Here is a 20,909-nt window from a genome sequence, read left to right on the forward strand (position 1 = left end):
TCCAAGGGTCCGGCAGGTTCGATTCGCAAGTTTCACTACGCCATGTGTCAGCCAAGGTCAACCTGGCAGCCCGTTTGACCTTCAACGAGCCAGAGGTCGCAGTGTGGCTATATAGCTTAATCATGTACCACCTATGGTGTACAATCACCTGACCATAACCTCCTTTATACACTCTGTGCCTGTCAACTCCGCGCTCCGCGGCCGTCGCCGCCGCTCCTCCTCCGTTGACAAGTTACGCCGCTGGAGATGGCGACAGCGACGTAGGGTCACCTTCGCCAGGCGAGTGCCGGGTGCGCCGTGTTGCAAATCGGTCCGGATAGCCACGCGCTGCAGCTGTCTCGCTGTTTCGTGGACTGTTCTGCTGTGCGCAAGGTCATGCTTCTACTTTTCTCTGCCTTCGGGTGCTGCAGGAATACAGCATGGCACCAACTGGTAAGTGCCAGCTTTGCTTTGTCCTTCCGGCGATCGCTGCGTAGTATTCAGCTGCTTTGAGGCTTGTAAAAAATAGTAACAGCACCAATGTGTTTATTAAGCGTCAATACTGCAATAGTAATGTTAGATGCGCACCTGTTCTTTCTGGACTGCAATACTAATTGCTTCCCTGCCTAGCTCGTCTGCGTAGTGTGTTAGTGTGCTCCTGCGAAGCTTTTTTTTTTTTTTTTTTTTTTTTGCAGTATACGCTAATTACGAAAATTTGTGATAAAATAGAAACACAAGATTTACCCATTGTGAAGATGACTACTTTAATACTTTAAAGTGAGTTAAACCAAATCTTGCAAAGCCTATGTTAGTTTCCCTTCTCGCACTCAACCGCATTAAGGCCTGTGAGAAATAATGACAGCACCAGAAGTGTGTTTATTACGCGTCAGTAAGGTAATAATAATATTAAATGTGCACGTGTATTTTCTGGACTGCGATGCGAACTTCCTACCTGGTTAGCTCGTCTGTGTGGTATGTTACATATGCTCCAGCGCAGTATCTTTTGTTTCGCTAACTGCGCAATTCTGTGAAAAAAAAAAAAAAAATACACGAGCTTTGCCTATTGTGACGATTATTTTGGAGTGATCGAAATAGAAAGGTGCAACGCGTATATTTGTATTTCCTTATTTTTCTGGTTAAAAAAAAAAAAAGAAGATTTGTACGACGCGCTGAATCATTGAAAGTAACAGCCGATACCAAAATTGTTCTCCTTACAGATCTCAATGGCATACTGCGATGCAGTTGTTCTAATCATCTGTAAATCAAGCTGGCTTCTGAAGTGCTATCAGTGACAGCAGTCACCGTGAACTTTTTTCCTTACTTGTGACAGCTATTCATCACACCACTTCTACATGGTACTTCTTGTTGCACAATTGCTGTTGTGAAATGTGTAAATAAATGCGGGTGCCTTTCTTCTTAAATTTTGTTTTATTGCAGCATAGACTAGCATTGTAATTTTTCTATTACCATTGGCGTAGCGGAGCAGTCATGCAATTTTTCGAGCCATGCGCAATTTCTTGAAACTGCCTGACATAAAATGTCATATAGCGTTGGTGTTATTGCCTAACAAGTATCATGATCACTTGTTATGCTTAGTGGATGTCGGCCTTACAAGTAAATATGCTGAATATGCACGACTCATGCTTAGGAACAGTTATCCCGCTAGCGAATAACAGCGCTCCCGCCCCGCGCCGACATTCGTACCCGTGCGCCTCGACCCCTACGTCAGCGGCGCCCTCAGCGAGGGGACCGCGCAACTTTACTCGACGGCGCCGCTCTATTGTTCGTGCGGCGCGTTGGCAGGCACAGAGTATAAAGGAGGCTATGACCTGACCTTTGACGACAGATACAGCAACACGTGTTCCCTCTTGAAGTTGACGGCGTGCTCAACTCCATAGTTTCTACAACTGAATCGCTGTGCGACAACACTGATGATTGGGCCTGTTGATACTGATCCATCTTTGAAGTGTTCGCAGCACGAAAAAAAAAAAAAAAAAAAAACGACGACACTGCAAACACTTCAAAACTGAATCACTGCAAAACCATGTCTGCCCATGTCTGAACCTAAGCTTAACCAAAGCGAAACCAAGCAAAACTATTCTTTCACTTCAACTAACTAGGTTTAGCAGTGTTAAATCTCAGCCATTTTTCTGCAGAACGGTATTTTTTAACCACATCGCGTTATTAAATAAATGAATTTTCCGTAGCAGCATGGTTTAGCTAAGGAAGAATTATTTCGCGTAAGCAAAATAACACTTCGTTATACTTGCCGTAATCAGACACGAAGAAGGCTGCCATGATCCTCACCTACCTTTTATTTGCAGAACAGGAACTAGCCACAGTGACTGCTGTGAATAACAAGCCGTACGAGTCCTTTTGAACGTTTTTTCCACGAAAAAGGACATCCAAGCCTGAGTCGAGAGACGTGTGGCTTTCAATACTTTATTAAAAATACTGCGAGATACAAATCGTAGTACAGCACATACTCTTGTGCGGCGTCATCTTAAGAGCAGAGCGCAGCAAAGGGCAAAAAAAAAAAAAAGTTGGAAGGAAAAGAGGACAAGTAAGGTGAGGAGGTTGCGATACAGGTCGGCGTACATGGTAGGAACTCCCTGGGTTCCTTAACATCGAAGTCCACATGAATGGCAAGAACCTCGGAGTGCATAGAAGCGTAAGATGGATAGAGCTCTATAGATAGTAACTTTTCGCGGCTTCGCTCTTTTATCTCCTAGTACAGAAGCTCTATACCTACTTGAAAACGAGCACACTATATAGCTTTGGGCGAGACTAAGAAAACATGTACTGCGTTTTTTTTTGTTTCGTTCGTTTGTGTGTTTGCTTGCGTCGGAGAAGCGCTTGAAAAAAAAAATGACACATGCTCGTTGTAACTTCTCAGCATTTCACTGTGAACACACGGTCACGACCACTCCACGTCATATGTACACAAAATATAGTTTGTTGCTTTTTTTTTTTTTGCTTCCCCCGTTTGCTGGCAGCTCACTGTCGGCCATCTCGTCACCGACGCCATGATACTGTATGCGGCTGGACGCAGACCGCGCAAGGCGTGTGGCGTGCGCGTGCCTCTTTTTTTTTTTTTCAACACCGGTGGATTCGACCGCTGTGCAAATTACTTCATAAAATACTTCACGCACAAGTCCGGACTGGCCAGTGGACTTTCAGTGAATGTTTTTTTCGGCAGCAAAAACACACAGAAAGCGTGCCTCGTACGCACATAGTCGCAGACCTTCCCGCGCCTTTCGCGACTAAGCCCCTCGGGGTCACGGTTCATTTTCGCGGTAATATTATTAATCGCTATCCTCGTATTCCCGCGAAAATATGTGAGGCACGGCGTGAAATGACCGGTTCTTAGCTGTCCCGTAAGTGGCCCAGGACGGCATGGAAACAAAAAGAAAAAAAAAAAAAAAGGACTGGCTAATAAACCTAGAACACACTGATGGCGCTACTTAGCCGACCGGCTCTGGTCCACGCTGCTGTCGTCCCCTCCAGCCCACCCCCCATGTCTGCGCGTTCACTGAGAAGAGAGAGTAAGGCGGAAAGAAGCGTCGGCTCATCGGAGTGTCTTCATTGCAGTGTCGTTCAGCTGTGCACTTCAGAGCCCTCCCGACTGCCTGCCGTTGGGGGGTGAGTCCACGGGCGAAGTGGATCCGTTGCTGCTGTAACCGTCTGCAACGGAGCAGGAGAAAGAACACGAGGAGGAGGTTAGAACAGCTCTGTACCAGCCATATTTCAAACAGGATATTCAAACGGGTTAAAATAACTGACTAGCCGGTATCGTCACATAGCTGCAAGAGTTAAGTAACGCGGGATGAAAACGTTGCAGTCATCTATTAGTGGCCGGCCATGCAGGGATGCGCTGAACGGTTGGAGGCTATTGCGCAAGTTGGCGCCATCTCGGATGTGTGTGCTCAACTATACAGTAAACCGACTGCCTACTACCATTCCACCTCCTACACCTCTAGGCCTCAGGTCATCCTTATGAATAGATATTTATGAATGAATGAATGAATGAATGAATGAATGAATGAATGAATGAATGAATGAATGAATGAATGAATGAATGAATGCCTTGGCTCATCTTCCTGCTCTCTTCCTTCAACAGTGTCCTTCCGTCGCAGGGCAATAACCAACGTTACAAGAACCAGCTTTCGTGCGTAGCTACGGCGATGACGCCATCTACCGTGCTTTAAGAAATGCACCATTTGTTGTTCTAGCGTATAGATTACAAGAGAGAGGACATCACATGCTCAGTCAAACATTTACAACTCGATAAGGGTATAAAAAAATATTCGCGTAGTCTTGTCAATATTGTCCTGCAATGACAATAGCAAAGGTAGAATTCGTGGTTTCGGCAAGAGCTTACATTTTAAATTGACGAAGAAAGTGAGGCGGCCAAGGACGACGGTTGAGCCATGCTGCGTTAAATGTTCGTAGCCCTCCAATTAATCGGGAAACAGTTGATATACTGCACACAATGAACTGGACTGAACCCAATACATAGCGTTATTCGTGCAGAAAGAAACCTCAGGCGCCTTAATTTTTTTGCTTGACACTAGTCACGGTTTCTCGCGAGACATTATTTTTTATCATCCATTCGGCGTTTTTTTTTTCTTCTTTCTTTTTTCTTTTTTGGTTGTCACTGCGTTGCCAGCGGTGCTGTTCCTTGCACCGTTTCTGCTGGCAAAAGCGGTTGCCGATGTCTATAACATATAGCGTTTTAAAATAACCTTAGTGCTTTCAATTGTAGCTTTAAGACCTATACAGTGTATAATGGTTAATGTCACGCTCATCCTCACCACTGCGCGCCACTGCAGGCCTACTGCAGTCGCGGCAAACCCAATACCAGGTTAGTTGACGCTGACTACCACGAGAGAGCGAAATGACCATAAAAAATTATGCTCTGTATCGTTCCCTGTGTTTCTCACAATAACAGCCGGGTATTCGCTTATTCGGCAAGGACCTTTCGATTACCGCGAAAACAATATACAGTCAAATTTCGATATATAACAAGCACCAATATTGCGAATCATTGGCTATATCGAACTGTGCTTAAATACTTTTAACGCTCGTAGTTTGCATTTTACATATCGAACGCGGTTTGCCGTAAAACGGACGTAACGAACTGCCGAGTGCCTAGCTTGACCCTCGGATTACAGGCGGCAGACTTTGCCTCCCTACGCAAGTGACTAACGGTGTAGCGGCAAGTGATCGCGCCGCGGTTCACGCTTCATCTCGCACTATGGCGCCTCACTGCCCGCGACTTTGGCAACAGGACCGCGGAAGATGATAAGCGGCGTGAACAGTTTGTAGGCGGGCAGTGGGCACCCGCTTGCGGCTCTCGAACCGGTCGATAGTGCCCTAGAATTAGCGGCATGGACGGTTGTATCCTTCCGGCAGCCATCCCGGCCGTGCTCACGTAGGTTGTCACAGAAGTGGACAGCTATAGCTTTCGTTCTGGCGTTCCACTTTTCACGCCACACCGCTGTAATGCGAGGAAGCCGCCCTCACGTTTGACCTGCCGCAGCCGCGTGCTATGCGGAGAAGCCAACCTAACCGCCAATTTGTGCTTGCCTTTGCCCTCCGAAATCACCGCTCGCTGACTGTGTTTTGAATGGCTGAATTCAGGAAAATGCTCCCTATTTGCCGTTCTTTCACTGAGTAAATGGCGCTTCTCCTGTGCAAGGTTTTGTCGAAATTTTGTATAACGAATTTCGGATATATGAAAGCAGTTTGCGCATTCTATCTGTTCGCTATAGTAGGCCTTGGTTAGTTGTCGAAAGTGAGTAGACTGTCCCTTTAACCAAGCGAAAATTTCCAGGTTGACTTGCAAAGGTGGTGACATTTAACGTATATGATGTCACCTTTGCGATTTCTCGCAGTATGATGGATGCGTCAAACGTGGTACAATTTTGATATTACGACGGTTTGACGGTTTTCTTCGAAAAGAATGCGCGATGTGCGAGCTACATAACATGAAATAAAAGATTATTAGATGCTTTATGAGCGCCGTATCCCAGTAGAGAAGAAAGCATGGCTCCTTCTGTCGGCTGTATGACAGCGCCACTGCCGGTGTACAAATGGTGAGCCCAGCGATGCGGCTGCGCCAGAAATGAGTGCGTGTTTGCGCAGGTAACGTTAGTGAACAGCAAACTGCAGGCAGAGCCTTCGCGACCGATGTGCACGTGATGTGTACTGTAGGGGGCTGAGTGTAGTTTTTTTGCCTGCGTGTTAGATACTTTAGCATTTTAGCCGAGCTTTTTCTTTATTTCTCTCTTTTTAATTAAGAACAAAAGGGTCGTTTTAATTTAAATGTGATTGTGGCTGTATACCATGTAGCGGGTCAGAGACGACAAAAGACACGCAGAAGGACGAAAGAAGCGCTTTTTCCACCCTTCTGCTATCTTTTGTCGCTTCCGATGCGTGACATACACATCCGCAAACCGCACAATGAGCCAATAGCACATCAGAAAGTTTTACTGCTGGATAGAAGTTTACCGTGTCGGCACGACTGCAAACCTGTTCATGGCGAAAACGATGGCAATGAAACATCAAGATACTGAGCAGAACATTAGTTATTTTCACTCAGGCCTTGTTCTATACTCAGTAGTACTTGCGAGCGAGCTATAGTTAGCTATACGACTCCGACGACCTCTGGCGCTGCATGGTTATACACAAACACAACACATACGCAAGAGAATTAAACCAAGATCCTACGTTTTTTGTGATGCATTCTTCTTCTTCGTACCACAAAAACAGGCAGTTGGTAGTGAGCGCATCATCTGTACGTGTGAACGTCTTGGTTTAATTCTCTTGTGTGTGTGTTGTGTTTGTGTATAACCATGCAGCGCCAGGGGTCGTCGGGAACTTGTTCTACTTTTCGCCGAGATCAGCACAAAATGTGCACGCGGAGGAATCAGGAAACGCTTCTCTGCCAGAACGAAATGGCTTAAAAGATTCATATGTCTCACAAAATAGCACTGTCTGCGACGAAAATAGGGAGACACTTGTTCACTCTTTTGGGCCTATTCATCAATACTAAAAAAATAAGCAACTAAGCTGTACTCTTCGAGAACGAAGCCACTTTTCGGGAATCTCAGTGAAGCACTTAGATGAGGCATCGCGCGGCATGAGGGGGTCTCACTGAGGCGTCATTAACACCCACTAAATTTTTGCTTTCGACCTCTCTGACAAGCTCCCACCAAAAGGTGTCGGGTGGTCGTCCCACACGTGCGTGAAAGTAGCAGCTCGAACGGAATAATGCTTTCGACCACGTGCGCGATGCCTCGTCGGCCGTGCTTCGTGCGCGATCACGAGGTGCAGCTTGGCGTTACTTACTCATGCCGCCGCAGCCATTTCGCTTCACACTGTACACATCGCCTGTGATCGGGTTGCGGGACACTGCAAGGAAGCGTGCAAGACTCGTTGCAGCCGGGCCAGCCCACAAAGCGCAGCATGCAGCAGCGATTCGATGCTGTGTAGCACGTGTAGATGTGTGTTGTCTCAATGCGTGCAGCCCCCGCGCGATGTGCAGTTCCATTATGTAAATAAATGCCTGTGTTTGTTATGGGTATGCACTGCAGTCACCGACAATGGTGTCCTGGAGGCACATATGTCGTGAACGTTTAGCCTAGGAAACAGGCTTACAGCTCGGCAACAGTATACATTGTCAGGGCACAGAAATCCCTAGTATGGGATACGAAGGTTCCTTGGTCAAGCTTGAAATAACTTCGTTTAGCGCTACACATGCAGTTGGCGCCAGCAGTAATTTGCTTGCAAAAAGCATAATAAGTGGTGAATCGCTTTAAAGCAGTTGTGAGCTTACAGTAGTCTTTTGCTGTTATTTCACTGATTAAGCATGCATTAAAAAAAAAAAAAAGATTTGAACGCACGATGTTTATACACAGAAAAAAAAATGCAAACACATGATTGTTCGGAACGTATAAGCACTGAAAGAAATCGTAATAGTAACGCATTAAACAAGCATTTCCGAAATTTAAGCTCGACACTTTGCATAATAATACAAACAAAAATTGTCATACAAGGCAACACTGGATGCAAAGACCAGCCAAGTACAGTCGGCATTTCAGATCATGCATTTCAGATTGACAACGAAACATGGGACGCTGTTTTCTGCTCCATGCTTTTTTCAATGCAGCGTGCCTAACGATCTCATGCATATTTGCAGAAATTCCTTCAGGGCTTTAAATTTGATATGTATGAAAAAAAAAAAGAGAGAGAACCTATACAGGCGTGACTTAATCGCTGTCGGAGAATATTCCTTGTCTGTTGCCAATGCGTACTGAGTAACACCGAGCCAGCGACGGTCACAGTCATACGGTCACAGCAGACACTCGGTTGCTCTGCTATCAACTCACGCTGGTTCTTCTTCGCTATCATAAAACTGTCGAAAAAAAAAAGCGCTTCGTGTCTTTCCTATATTCGCATTTAGTTTCGACGAGGTGAACAAAGCCCGTGTAGAGCCGATGGCGCCTGGTTGTGCTCACCAAACTTCTTGGAGGCTGAAGTCGGGGCAGGGGCTGGCGGCGCGGGCGAGTCGAGCTCGCTGAAGATGTTGGACTTCATGCGGTCGACGACGCGGCGGGGCGTGGGCATGTCTTCCGCGCCGAACAGGCGCTCCTGGCTGTTGTCGCTCATGCGACGCCGCGTGGGTGTACTGGCGCCGCTGGAGGGCGTCGTCGGCACCAGGTCGTCCTCCGAGGGCGTGAAGATGGACGACTGCTGGTAGTTCTTCACCTTGCGCGGCGTGCTCGGCTCCGCGGCCGACTGCGGGGACCGCACGCCGAAGATGTCGCTGTCATCGCCGCCGGGGGGCTTGATCACCCTGTGACAAGAGATAAGAACAGAGAGCGAAACGTGAGCTTCTGGGGGCATGTTTCTTCAAACCGTAATTGCCTTCGCAAATTCATGGCGAGCACGCAGAAAAACATCGACAGAATGGGAACTGTATTGCTTCCGTTCGACTCGAACAATGCGAGCGCAAATATTCGCAACACGGCTGCCCTTGTTATAAAGCATCCAGGCCGTGTTCCGCAAAGCACTTGGATAAGTTTCATCTCCTGCAGCTCAATAAACAGTTTGGGGCCTGATAGAACACGTGAGTTATTTTACCCTGCACGAAGCTGCTATGTGCGCGGTCGCCGAAGCTAGGGATTAAGCCCGCTGGTTTTTTTTACTTTTTTTTTTCCCTGGCCTCCAAACTGTTTATAACCAGTTGCACTTTACCGGCTCAGGTACGCGGTATAAAGCAGTCACTTTTTTTCTCGTTTTTTTTTTTTTTTTTTCACGTTGGCACGAACGTATACGTACATTAAGGTTTCATAAATCGTGTTCAAAACAGATACGATGATTATGCACAGAAGGCGGCCTCGTTATTCCATTATTAGTCGCCATTCGGGAGTTCTGCGTCCACACTGTGCTCGTCAGGCGCGCAGATGCCTAGCTCTATATTCTCGGAGCCGTGCAAAGTCACTGTCGGCAGTGTGAGACAGCGGCATGATTGATGGCAGAAAGATAAAGCGTTGGATATGACAACAATGCGTATCTCCGAGTTGCGCAACTCGCCAGTATACAAAGGAGGTCCTTGCAAGAGGACGACCAGGGGGAAGCGGCGCTCTCGCGAGATTGCCGCACCCAACGGTACGGCACATCTTCTCCGTCTTAGCTGATTAAAAGGCGGCGTCGGTGCGACTACAGAGACACGTCATCCTTTTTACACGTGCTGGCCTCGGATATAGTGCCTAGAATATACCTCGGAGCTAAGATAAAAGCAAAGCCGAAACCTCTAAACAGACGCCATTGTTACGCGAGCCCTCGCTCATCCTCGGCCTAGGGTTAGCTGACGGAGAACGACGAGCACTCTTAGCTATATGCCGTCCAACACGGGCAGGGAGCGGCGAAATAGCGTCGCCGGAAGGAAGTAAGAATGAGCTTCCGGTGCCCGTGTGCGATGTCCCATTGTCCATATCCGCCGGCGAGAGAAGGCGGGCGTGTCTTGCTTCGGGGAAAAGGGACTCTCTAGCCGTCCTTCGGAAACAAAAGACGCATGCGCACACACGCGTGCGCCTCTACGGGTTGCCGGCAGCTGACTTCAGTGTGCGCGCTCCCTGAAGCGTGCGCTCTGAGTCAAAGGCAGTAATTACACGTTGCCTTTGTCTCCAGCGACCGCTTTCACCGCACGCAGCCGCCGCGGGCTCAAAGAGTTCTCGAGAGTCAAGTGGAACGGCGTCGGCTTATGTGTATATAGACGCACCCCTCTTCTTGAGAGGCCGCTGGGTCCCACAAGCGAGCATTTCTCCTTTCTCTGTCCCCGCTGATGTCTCTCTCTTCCGCATAGGTGACAAAGCGGACAGCAAACTGTGCTCTGTCATTGAGCACTACGCATCTCGCGTTGAAACAGCTGGAACGGGAGCGTTTCGGGCACCGTCTATAGTATACAATTAAGGATTGGGTGATGGCTTCATTTGTCCAGTCGAGGATGATAGACTGCAAAAGACCTTTTGTCCAAAGTTTTTTGCTGTGGTCCTGCTTTGATTATACATATTCGCCCGGCAGCGGTTCTTAATTCGTGCTTTTCATACCTCAAAGCGGTCGCTGTGCAGACGTGCAGACCATAGAGTTGTCGTGTATTTAGGGATCACTTGATTTATATGGCCCAGTAATTCAGAGCCGTGTCCTTCGCAGCGAAACCGCTGAACTCGGCTGAATATATGCGTGCTTGGTGGTTCTTGTCGCCGCACCGGCTGCCCCAATAATAGCGCACTTTCACAAAGGAGCCACTTTGCAGCATTGCAGGTCAGAGACCTGTATATATGCTCATAGATGAGTACAATACCCGACTAACACGGGCATTTTGAACGCCCTCGAAGTGATACTCCGTCGATTCAACAGACAACTGAACGCTGCTACAAGGGCAGCTTCAATTACATCGAGTCAGTAGCCTGCCTATATACCGAATCAGGGAAGCATCGCGGAACTCAATTATATCGATTTGATGTAACGAAGCCCTTCGTGCCGCTACTGCGCGCTCTTTCAGACGCGGGGAGCTCGCAACAAACGATGGGGAATAAAACCAGAATAGTATGACCGTTGAATAATCATGAAACTTCAACATATAGAATTCAATTTGCAGAAATAAGTTGTGCGCCACACTACAAAACAAAAGGACACCTTGTTGATCCAGTCGGCACGTATGAAACAGGCGAGAGGCACTGCGTAATTGAGACAGACAACGCTGGGTCTATCGATACTCGATTTGCTTTGTCTGTTCTCATCGTCCAATCTATGAGCGAATTTATGGGTCACTCTTAGAGAAGGCGATTGGGGACGGGAGGCGGAAGGTCAGTTAAACCATCTTAAGTTGTTAAACATTTTTGCCGAAAAAACAATTGTTTTTTTATATGAAATTTCTCGAAGAGGGAGAATGCCCCCTCCCATAAATCCTCCCTTGGTCCAGTCTAATTTGAGTTGTGTCTTTATCTGCCAAAGAACGCCACGGCAAGCATAATACCGCGGACGCCAGTGATACGAAAACAACCAGCCCCTGATTCTTCAAAAGTGCATGAATGTGCAGCTTGTTTAAAACAAAGCAATACGTTCCAACGTTCCAACGGTGATTGATATTACTCTAACAAATAAACAATGGTTTTTAACCTTTTCAAGTTTTAAACCTGTAAACTGACTTCTTGCATGTCATCAAATTAACTGGCAGCAACAGCTGAACCTTGCTGCAGCTGCTTTGAGCTCGATGGCGATTTACAGTCTTTCGATTCAATAGTCCTTGCAGGATGCCCATCTAACAGGGTAATGCGGTATATATCATTATCATAAAAGCGTGCCAGAGTCTCTTGAACTCGGGCGCAGAAAAATCATACCAACTGCTACCTCCTTTCTCGCACACTGTAATCATCCATTAGGTGATCGAGTGAAAGGAAAAGGACGTCCCACTTCGCAATAGTAAACAAAAAATTACCAAAAGAAAGCGCACTGTGAAGTGAGGAGCACAACCGAGCTTTTCTGTCTGCTCGAAGTTTCGAGGTTCTGCCGGTGCATGCGACAATAGCTGCTCTCGGTCCTATCTGTATGCACTCCAACATCCCATTTGCAGTGGGTTGGCACGTATGGCTCAGACTGATGTAATCGGTACATTTCCTGTGCGTGAATTCACACCTGCCTCCGCGCAACGGTAAATCTAGGCTTACATGGCCGTTCCGATCTGGGAAAAGCCTATTGTCCTTGCTTGAATTGAAATATTAAGGTATCCCATTATACCCCCCCCCCCCCCCCCCCCCCTATTTTTCCTCCAAAAAGAAAAGTAAATGATAAATGAACAAGACCAAGGTTTCAAGAACAGCATGCGCAGGCTTTGTGGAGCGACATCCTACGCCTACACCGTGGCCATCCGGATTTACGCAGGATGCTGACGAGTTCCATCACCCCTTGCTCTAAAACTATGCGCCTGTTTCAACGTAGTACGGTTCGACGACTTTTTTATTTTCATTCATTTATTCGCACTTTCAGAACTGCTGCGCATTGATTTCCCTCGGGGGCGGAGAGGGCGGCCGGTTGATTCGATTTCAACATAGGGACGACGGAGGAAAGAAGGGCGCGCATATAACTTTAGTGTCACCAGACCCTCGCGGTTGACTCATACGCCGCCGGCTTGGGGAGGCATGTGGTCTGGGAGGAGAGGCGGCGGTCAACGAGACTAGAGAGAGTGTGGAGGAAGGGGCGGGGAGGGAAGCCCCCCATCGGCGAACGGGTCGATCATCATTACACGCGCACGTGAGCGAACCTGGCTTCCGGGGGATCACGTGAGTCAGGGACTTGCACCGGCCCGCTTTTTAAGCCTGACTTAGGAGAGCCGGGTGTCGCCCGCTGCCCGGCGGCTGGGACCGATTATTACGGTGCAGCCGTAGGAGGAGGAACAGCAGCCGGCAGCTGAGCAATGAGTGGTCTGACCATGCCGGCGTCTCTGTGGGGTTGGCTTTCTCGGAACGGGTGCTCCACAGGTGGCACAGCCAGCAGCAGCATTTGTGAATTCTACCCCCCCCCCCTCCCTTCTTCCTGATTATTCTTTCTATGCCCCTTCTGCGTACAGCCGTAGTAAATCTGCTAGTTTCCTGCCTCAGCCGCTTAGAAACAAAGGAAGACAAACCACACGCGCTGCTTTCGTGTTTCGTAATGAGTCAACTATCCCATATATTGCTACCCTTTACCGGCTGGCGAGGTAAACATTTTGTCCTCTGATTGTCTACCCCGAGTCTTCTTTGTCGTCATAACTGTACCATGGGGCGATCGTCTTAGTCTCCGGATTTTTAAAACTTGATGACTAACACGTGCAGCTCGTCGTGAGTTTTGTCGTTTCTGCGTCCAAAAGAAAAAAGGAAAGATGGTTCTTCCGGTGAGGCATCAAGATGTAGGAGCTCTTGCTGCAGCTTGCCGGCGAAGCAGAGAGCTTGCGAGGAGGTGGAAAGCGTAAAGGCGAGATTTATGCCTATCTTGGCTCACGCACGCGTACAGGATTTCTCGGTTTCTCCAAGAAGGAATGAGCTAAGAGAGAGAGAGAATGAAAGTAGAACATAAGCAAGGAGATAAATCGTACTCCCCAGAAGCGGTCGAACCGTAGGGGGTCACAGTAGCGCGGGAGATGGCAGCGCATAGGCGTTTTGATAAAAGAGTTCCGGTCAGGCCTCTGAGGCTTCTGAAACGGCATGGCAGCGTTTCAATTTCAACGCATGTCTCTCGACACTTGAGAACGGAAACGCTCGAAGAAGACAGCGGCGTAGGCTTTCTTCATCTCTGTTGCAAGTAGAAAGAAAGAAAGAAAGAAAGAAGAAAGAAAGAAGAAGAAAGAAAGAAAGAAAGAAAGAAAGAAAGAAAGAAAGAAAAGAAAGAAAGAAAGAAAGAAAGAAAGAAAGAAAGAAAGAAAGAAAGAAAGAAAGAAAGAAAGAAAGAAAGAAAGAAAGAAAGAAAGAAAGAAAGAAAGAAAGAAAGAAAGAAAGAAAGAAAGAAAGAAAGAAAGTAGCGATTGTGCGAATAATGCAGCGTGCAAAACGAGCCGCAGTCGTAGACAAACAGCCACTCCGTGACCTCTGCACGTCGGCTTCACAACCTCTAAAGCGCTCCAGGCTTGAAAAGATTACACAGTAAATCAATACATACCCACTGCGAGCAAAAATCTACATGCTACACCCTTCCTAAGATTCACTATCAAACGTGCTCCTACACCAAACTTTCAATGTTGCGTGCTGAACATATCATATTGGTATAATCAATACGCTCATTAACTACACATTTAGCTAACGAAAGGCATAGGAAACATGGGGCAGTATTTTCTGCCATTTTCAGTGCAGTCCGCAGCCTTGGCTTCTCGCCCTGTTGCTTGCCAAACAAGTAACATCTGCTCTTTTTCGCGTAGCTTGCCAGTTGACCCTGTCATTGTATTGTCACGCATCACATCACATGATGCAGCCGCGCTCCTGGTTCAAGGTAAACGGAAATGCCACTGGCACAGTGCGCAACGCGCTATGTATACGCGGCTACTGAAAGCCATAATGCAAACCGGCTTTCAACGCGCGTCACGACCCGAGGCCATCACACGAAAGCGGGCATTTCTCTCGATGGCTGCTTGCAAACTCGGGTAGTATATGCAGGGCACGGGAGCATAATCGAAATGGCGGCCGCTCTTTCGTCGGTGGGTGACTGTGTAATGCTAGTAAATGCCGCCAGCAAGTCGCCAGTGGTGTCGCGCAGTGACGCAGGCATCGGCTCGCATGAGTCACATGTGGGTCGGTTGTTCCTGTTGATTCTATCGATGCCCCGTCGAGTCTACTATATGCACCCTGTTGACAGCCGGCGGGCGCGGTGGTGGGGGGTGTAATGCGGGGTTGAGGCTGCTAGTTGAGAGGGGGTGGTCCCTACGCAAGCGCTATTTTATGACGACTCCACTTGCTGCTACAGCACGCGTCTCCCTTTTGCCATTGCTAATGGCTTTTCCCCACTCAGCGCTGCTGTCTTGCGCCGCCCCGAGCACGTACAGGCAGTCCTCAGTCCGTCAAGTGAGCGGGGCGATAGGCGGGGTGAACCGGGCTTGGAGACCGGAGATTTGGATTGTTTATTGTGCTTGTCGCATTATGTAACTCTTCGCGATTACCGAAGTCGCGAAGAGTTTCCCCGTCGTCGTCTCCCAATAGTCCCAACTTCCTAATCTCATTTTGGAAACTGCTTTTTTTTTTTTTTTTCATGTTACATACCATGCAGCGAAAGTTCTACGCCTGGTAAATTCGCTGCTTTTCAAAGTCTATTTCCCATTCAGTTAACCTCGCGCTACTGTCGCGTTCTCCTTCGCCTTCGCTCCTCATCCAACCAGGCTGCTGGCAACTTGCTATAGAACAATGACGTGCACCCAATTAAAATTCATTCATGTGTGTTGGCTTCACTCTAATCTTAACTGTGTATTCTGGAAACGCTTCTATTTGTCGCCAGCAGCCGTAATATTAATGCGGAAATGCGTAAAAAATAGATGATTCTCTATTCTAAACGTTTGTAAGCTTGGCCATGACACTATATATGATTGGCTATGCTTAATTCGTGTTGGGTTCGGTTTCATGGCGCATATTATAACCAAAGGCTACCATGCACCAAATCCGGGCTAAGCTGCCAGTTGTATTATAGGAGCTCATTGTTTTCAAAGTTCGTTTATATTTTCCCATAACATCTACAGGGAATATTTATGATGAGGATTTAAGCGAAAATTTGCAACAAGACAGAGGACGTCACAATGCTTCCTCCACGCTCGATGGCCAGGTTAATTCGCATTTTGAGAGCCAGCGTTGGTACCTGCAGCGCCAATCATGGTTTTTTTTTTTTTCGTTTCTTTTTTTTTTTTTTTTTGTAATTAGTAGTGCAAAACCTTTGTCCACACAATGGGAACTTCTCACTGTCGTTGCTGGGTTCACGATACACACAAGCTCACGGATCGGCGCTGCAGTTTGTCCCTGCATTGGCGCTACGTACTATGTCTGGTTCCACAATGAATTCCGCGCTCAAGACCCATCCGCCGCCCACCGCGCCAAGGCGCCAAGCCACGGACGTCGGGATGCAGTTGCCGTTCTCGAAGCTCCCTCCCGCGCGCACACACGCCGCAGCGCCAAAGATAAATGGCTTCCTGCGGCGCCCATCTGATAAGGCAACGCGTGCCCTTTTGAGTGGGCTACTATGGCGCCAGCTCAGACCCACCGCACACTACCCCTTATGTAGGCACACTCGGGGATTGGCGAGCACAAGTCATTGTGAGACGGCAAGGCCTCCCTGCTAGCAGCAGCAGCAGCACACTGCGTGTCTATGCGGCGCGAGTGTTGTATGTACACTCGGACACAAGGGCAACGCTACATCACCAGTTTCCTGTTTTCTGTGGAAATAATGCGCCATTTGTATTCTGGCGCGCCCGTTGTCACAATGGAAATGCATTGTCTCGTCTCGCTGGATAACCATCGGCTCTTCATATCCCCGGTTGGTTCGGGATATGGCCTCCGCGGTCTCGTGGTGACAGCGCGCCATTTTCGAGTACAGACGCATGCATAAAACAGCTGCCACATAAGTTGAGGCCTGCGAGGCTAGTTTTCTGAGAACCAGCACCATCCGAAAGAACGGGCCAAGCTTTCTGAGGAAAGTACTCGGAAAGCTTTTTGCGAAGAGGATTTGACGGCCGGCCGGCGCAGCAACCGCCAGATAACATTACGTGACTCCAGTTTTCCCCAGTAAAATAGCCTATGGTTTTTCCGATTGTCCTAAACTCTACGCAGCTTTAAGAAGGTCTTTAAGAGGCTTGATTTCGTTCAACATACACCAAATATGCAGAAATGAACGCCAGCAACGACTAGCAACTTCGCTCTGTGCCTTTTTTTTTTTTTTTTTTTTCGTTAAAGGAATTGTCCACGACGACAAACCTAATACAAATTTCCTATTGTAACATGCGGCAACTAACGAAGAAATGCTGTGCTAATTGTGACTATTGCCTTCTCTGGAGCCTCTTGCTTGTCATAATTCAGAGTAATTAAGTACAACGGTGTTGTGCGGTTAGGGGAAGCCACGCGATAGGGTGACGACGAACACGAACAAGCTACGCCATGCGAACAGACTATAACAAAGCCCGAACCTTAAATCTAGTTCAACGGTGGTGTATCCGGATATGCGAGCCAACGGAAACCATGCGAGCCTTTTGTGCACATAATTCTAGTGCTGCTCAATTCTCTTCAACAAGGAACTCGAAAGTGAAAATTGTCACGGTATCTTACCAGATGAGTAGCTTGAAGAAAAAGAAAACAATACACACAAGTCTACGCAAGAGGCACTTACGTACAACTTGCGGCGCGTTCGATATTTCTGCATAGGCCTTTATACCACGTATATTACGAAGAGCCTTTCTTTCTTCGCATATTTCTATTCAATAATCGATCCAGACTGCACAGTCAAAACGGCCTCGAATGCCACACCCCTCTCGCCGCGCGGCGCTCAAATATGTTATCTGGATTGTTACGACCAAGCATCCGCAATTGCGCGCTCTATTGTTCGCCTGTGGGCATGGATAAGTTTTGTGAATATGTGGTGATGGTCCAATGGCTCTAAGTGAGCCTGTTTCCAGGAATCCTGTTTTGTAAGCATGTTTTGCTTTGTGGACAACCTGCAAATGCCAAATTGACCCTGTCAAGAGAACGTCTGGAAAAACACAAAGAAACGTCCCCCTGCGGGAAATAGCAGGAAGTGCTTTCTTTCTTTTGTCCACCCTTCCAGTCGAGAAGTGCTATCCTCCAGTGATGAATGCCTCCTACCCAAAGGAGACGACAGAGTGACATGTCCGCTGACGGGCAGGACAAGAAAGGAGCATGACTCATACGGCCATTAAGTGATTTCCCGGGAATGCAGGAAAGATTTGCAATTGTCGAAAAGGGACAATGTTGGGAGCCCTATGCGGCGCCACGTGCACTCGGGTTTCTGAGAAGTAAAACCCCTTGTCAGAACCAGCTTGTGGTTTCTTTGCTGAAGAATAGAAATGTACCTCCTCTCCTCGCCGTTCCCAAGCTTTTCCCGCCAACAAGTGATCACGCCCAACGAATGAATGCCGGACCAGTCAGTGCTTCAGACCATCAGTGCAGTGAAGTGTTCGATTGGATGCCGATACCTGAGGGGCGTGCCCTGGATTTGGTTGGTCAGCATCTTCAGAGAGGGGCTGGACATAGGGGGTTTTTAAGGACGCTGCAGAGCACGAAATGTCGCTCTGGGCCCTGGGTGAACGGCTCATCCAGTCGCTTCTCGCTATGAACTCTTAACGCTTGTCATTTTGCTGATGTACCCTTCTTCTTCATGTAAATATTCTCGTAAATACGTTTTCTCAAAGTGCCAGTAAACCTGCTTGTACATATTTTACCAACTTCGAAGATTCAGTCCTTCTTCAACCCGGAGTCTCTGCACGCTACCAAGTGAAGGCCGGGTCGCCATAGCCCCAGCGTCACGACAACTGGTGATCAGCGGTGGGATCTGAATCTACAAGCACAACGACTGGTGCCCAGCGTTGGGATCTGAATCTACAAGCCACAACATCTGGTGATTGGAGGTGGATCTGAAGCTACAAGCCACAACACCTTGTGATCGGAGGTGGCATCTCAAGCAACAAGCAGGAGCAACAATCGGCCAAGAGGGCAGCTCGGAACATCGATCGCATGTGTGGGTGAGTGCTTGGCTTTTCTTCTGATGTGGACCAGGTTCTAGAACAGGGTTAGATTTTAGAACTGGTAAAAAGTGTTGAAACGCCTTTAGGTTTGGTAGTTTGCACTGTTGTTTTGGAAGTAGCCGACACTCGGAGCGATCATGGACCTACAAAAGCTGCAGAAACCGGACCTGTTGCAATTATGTGAGGAATTGGGAATTGATACAAGCGGTTTGGCACGAAAACCTTTGATTATAAAGGCAATCACAGATTTGGGAGCCGATGATGAGGAGCTCAGTGAAGCATGGAACCTCATCGCCCAAAAAAAGGAGGAGCAGCTCAGACAGCAGAAAGAGCGGGAAAAAGAGGAAAAGAGGCGTGAGCGTGAACTTGAGAGGGAAAAAGAGGAAAGGGAGCGCGAACGTGAGAGGGAAAAAGAGGAAAGGGAGCACGAACGTGAGAAGCTTGAGAGAGAAGCAAAAAAGCGGGAGCTAGAAATTGAGCTCCGGAAATTAGAAGTAGAGTTGAGCAAGAGGTCGGGCGATTGTCCCCAGCTAGCGGTACCTCGTCTCAACAAGGAGGCAGATTTCAAGATGTCAAAGTACATGCAGCCATATGTGATATCAGGGGATATCGGTCTGTATCTGGGTAACTTTGAGCGAACTTGCGAAGAACTGTCCTTCCAGCGAGACACGTGGTCTCAGAGATTATTGACGGTTCTGCCCTGCGAGGCAGCGGAGGTTGTCGCGCGGCTAAACAAGGAGGACGCGGACAACTACGAGAAGGTCAAAGCTTGCCTTCTGATTTTCGGAGACAGAAATGTGCAGGCCTTAACACGTTCAAAGGCGCGAGAACTAGCTACACTGCTCATTTCAGAAAAATCAACAGCGGAGGAAACGGCAGTTAAAACAGTGGTAAATGCGGAAAATAGCGGGCCAGAAAACTTTGAGAGCGAGGCATCTCAGATAAGTCAACATGAAAGTGAGCTTGATAAGACACGGAATGAGGACGTTCTTGAAAGTAACCTCTTGCCGCCAGTGTCTAGTAATCTCACGAGACTTTTAAGTGGAACCCGAGAGGACTTAGCTATGGAGCAAGCCAATGATCCCAAGAATAAGCTCGAAGTACAGTGGGAAGGACCTGCTAAAGTCGTTGCAGAGCTTTCTGACACTAACTACGCAGTGAAAATCCCCGATAGGCGTAAAGCAGTGCGCATTTATCATTGCAATCTTATGAAGCCTTATGTGCAGAAGGAAGCCGTGGTAAATCTAACGTTAAACCTTCCCGAGGAGGTGGGGGATAACTTGATTTGCCTCAGCGGAAAAGGAAGCAACGCTCAGGAGCTTCTCAAAAAGACGGAGCAGAGAGGAGAACTAAAGAAATCCCAGCTGTCCGATCTGGGCGAGATAATAACAGAGTTTGAGGCCTGCTTCGTGGACAGGCCAGGCAGGACTGATTTGACTGAGCACGATATTGAGCTGACTTCAGACGTGCCAGTGCGATCAAGGTGCTACCGATTCTCTCCAAGGCAAAGAGAAATTCTGGATAGGGAAGTAACTCGCATGCTGGAATTAGGAGTAATAAAACCCTCGGAAAGCGATTATGCTTCGCCTATGATCTTAGTAGAAGCTCCAGGTAAAGACCCTAGGCCTGTGGTAGACTACCGAAAGCTAAATTCTCTCACCAGGGATCAAGTGTATCCCATTTCGAATATTGAGGAGAGAGTAGAACAGGTCAGTAGAGCGGCATATGTGACTACGCTGGACCTTACTCGAGGTTACTGGCAAGTACCGCTCACTGAACGCGCCAGCAGATACGCGGCTTTCGTCACTCCGACGGGCAGCTACCAGCCAACAATGATGAGTTTCGGGCTCAAAAATGCTCCATTTTGTTTTTCCCGACTCATGGATAGGGTTTTAAATGGGTGTGAAACATTCGCGGTGCCTTATTTAGATGACATTGCGGTTTTTTCCGACTCATGGGCGGACCATATGGTACATCTAAGAGCTGTACTGAGCCTTTTGCGTCAAGCTGGACTAACCGTAAAGGCCGAGAAATGTTGCCTGGCAAGGGCGACCGTGGACTACTTGGGTCACAATGTAGGTCAAGGTTTCAGGAAACCCAGCGAGATTAAGATTTCTGCGGTAGCAGACTACCCGCGGCCGAGCACGAAGACGGAAATTCGAGC

The 20,909-nt window shown here is 48.0% G+C and overlaps 1 protein-coding gene across 3 annotated transcripts in view; it reads right to left on the reverse strand.

Annotated features, from left to right (window-relative positions):
- Positions 1-2,964: 2,964 nt before the first annotated feature.
- Jupiter (microtubule-associated protein Jupiter) overlaps positions 2,965-20,909 on the reverse strand; it is a 69,374-nt gene continuing 51,429 nt past the window's right edge. For 2 of the 3 annotated variants that reach the window (XM_084601533.1, XM_084601534.1), the window contains exons 2-4: positions 8,502-8,839; positions 7,333-7,395; positions 2,965-3,663 (exon numbers count right to left, since the gene is read on the reverse strand). In XM_084601533.1, coding sequence (XP_084457659.1) covers positions 3,590-3,663; positions 7,333-7,395; positions 8,502-8,839 — 475 coding nt within the window. In that variant the 3' untranslated portion in view covers positions 2,965-3,589. The remainder of the gene's footprint in view (positions 3,664-7,332; positions 7,396-8,501; positions 8,840-20,909) is intronic. The other variant, XM_084601535.1, reaches the window with a different exon arrangement.

The sequence above is a fragment of the Amblyomma maculatum genome, chromosome 4 (genome assembly GCF_055883805.1).
Source record: "Amblyomma maculatum isolate TAMU_Amacu chromosome 4, ASM5588380v1, whole genome shotgun sequence".
Classification (NCBI taxonomy): Eukaryota; Metazoa; Arthropoda; class Arachnida; order Ixodida; family Ixodidae; genus Amblyomma; species Amblyomma maculatum.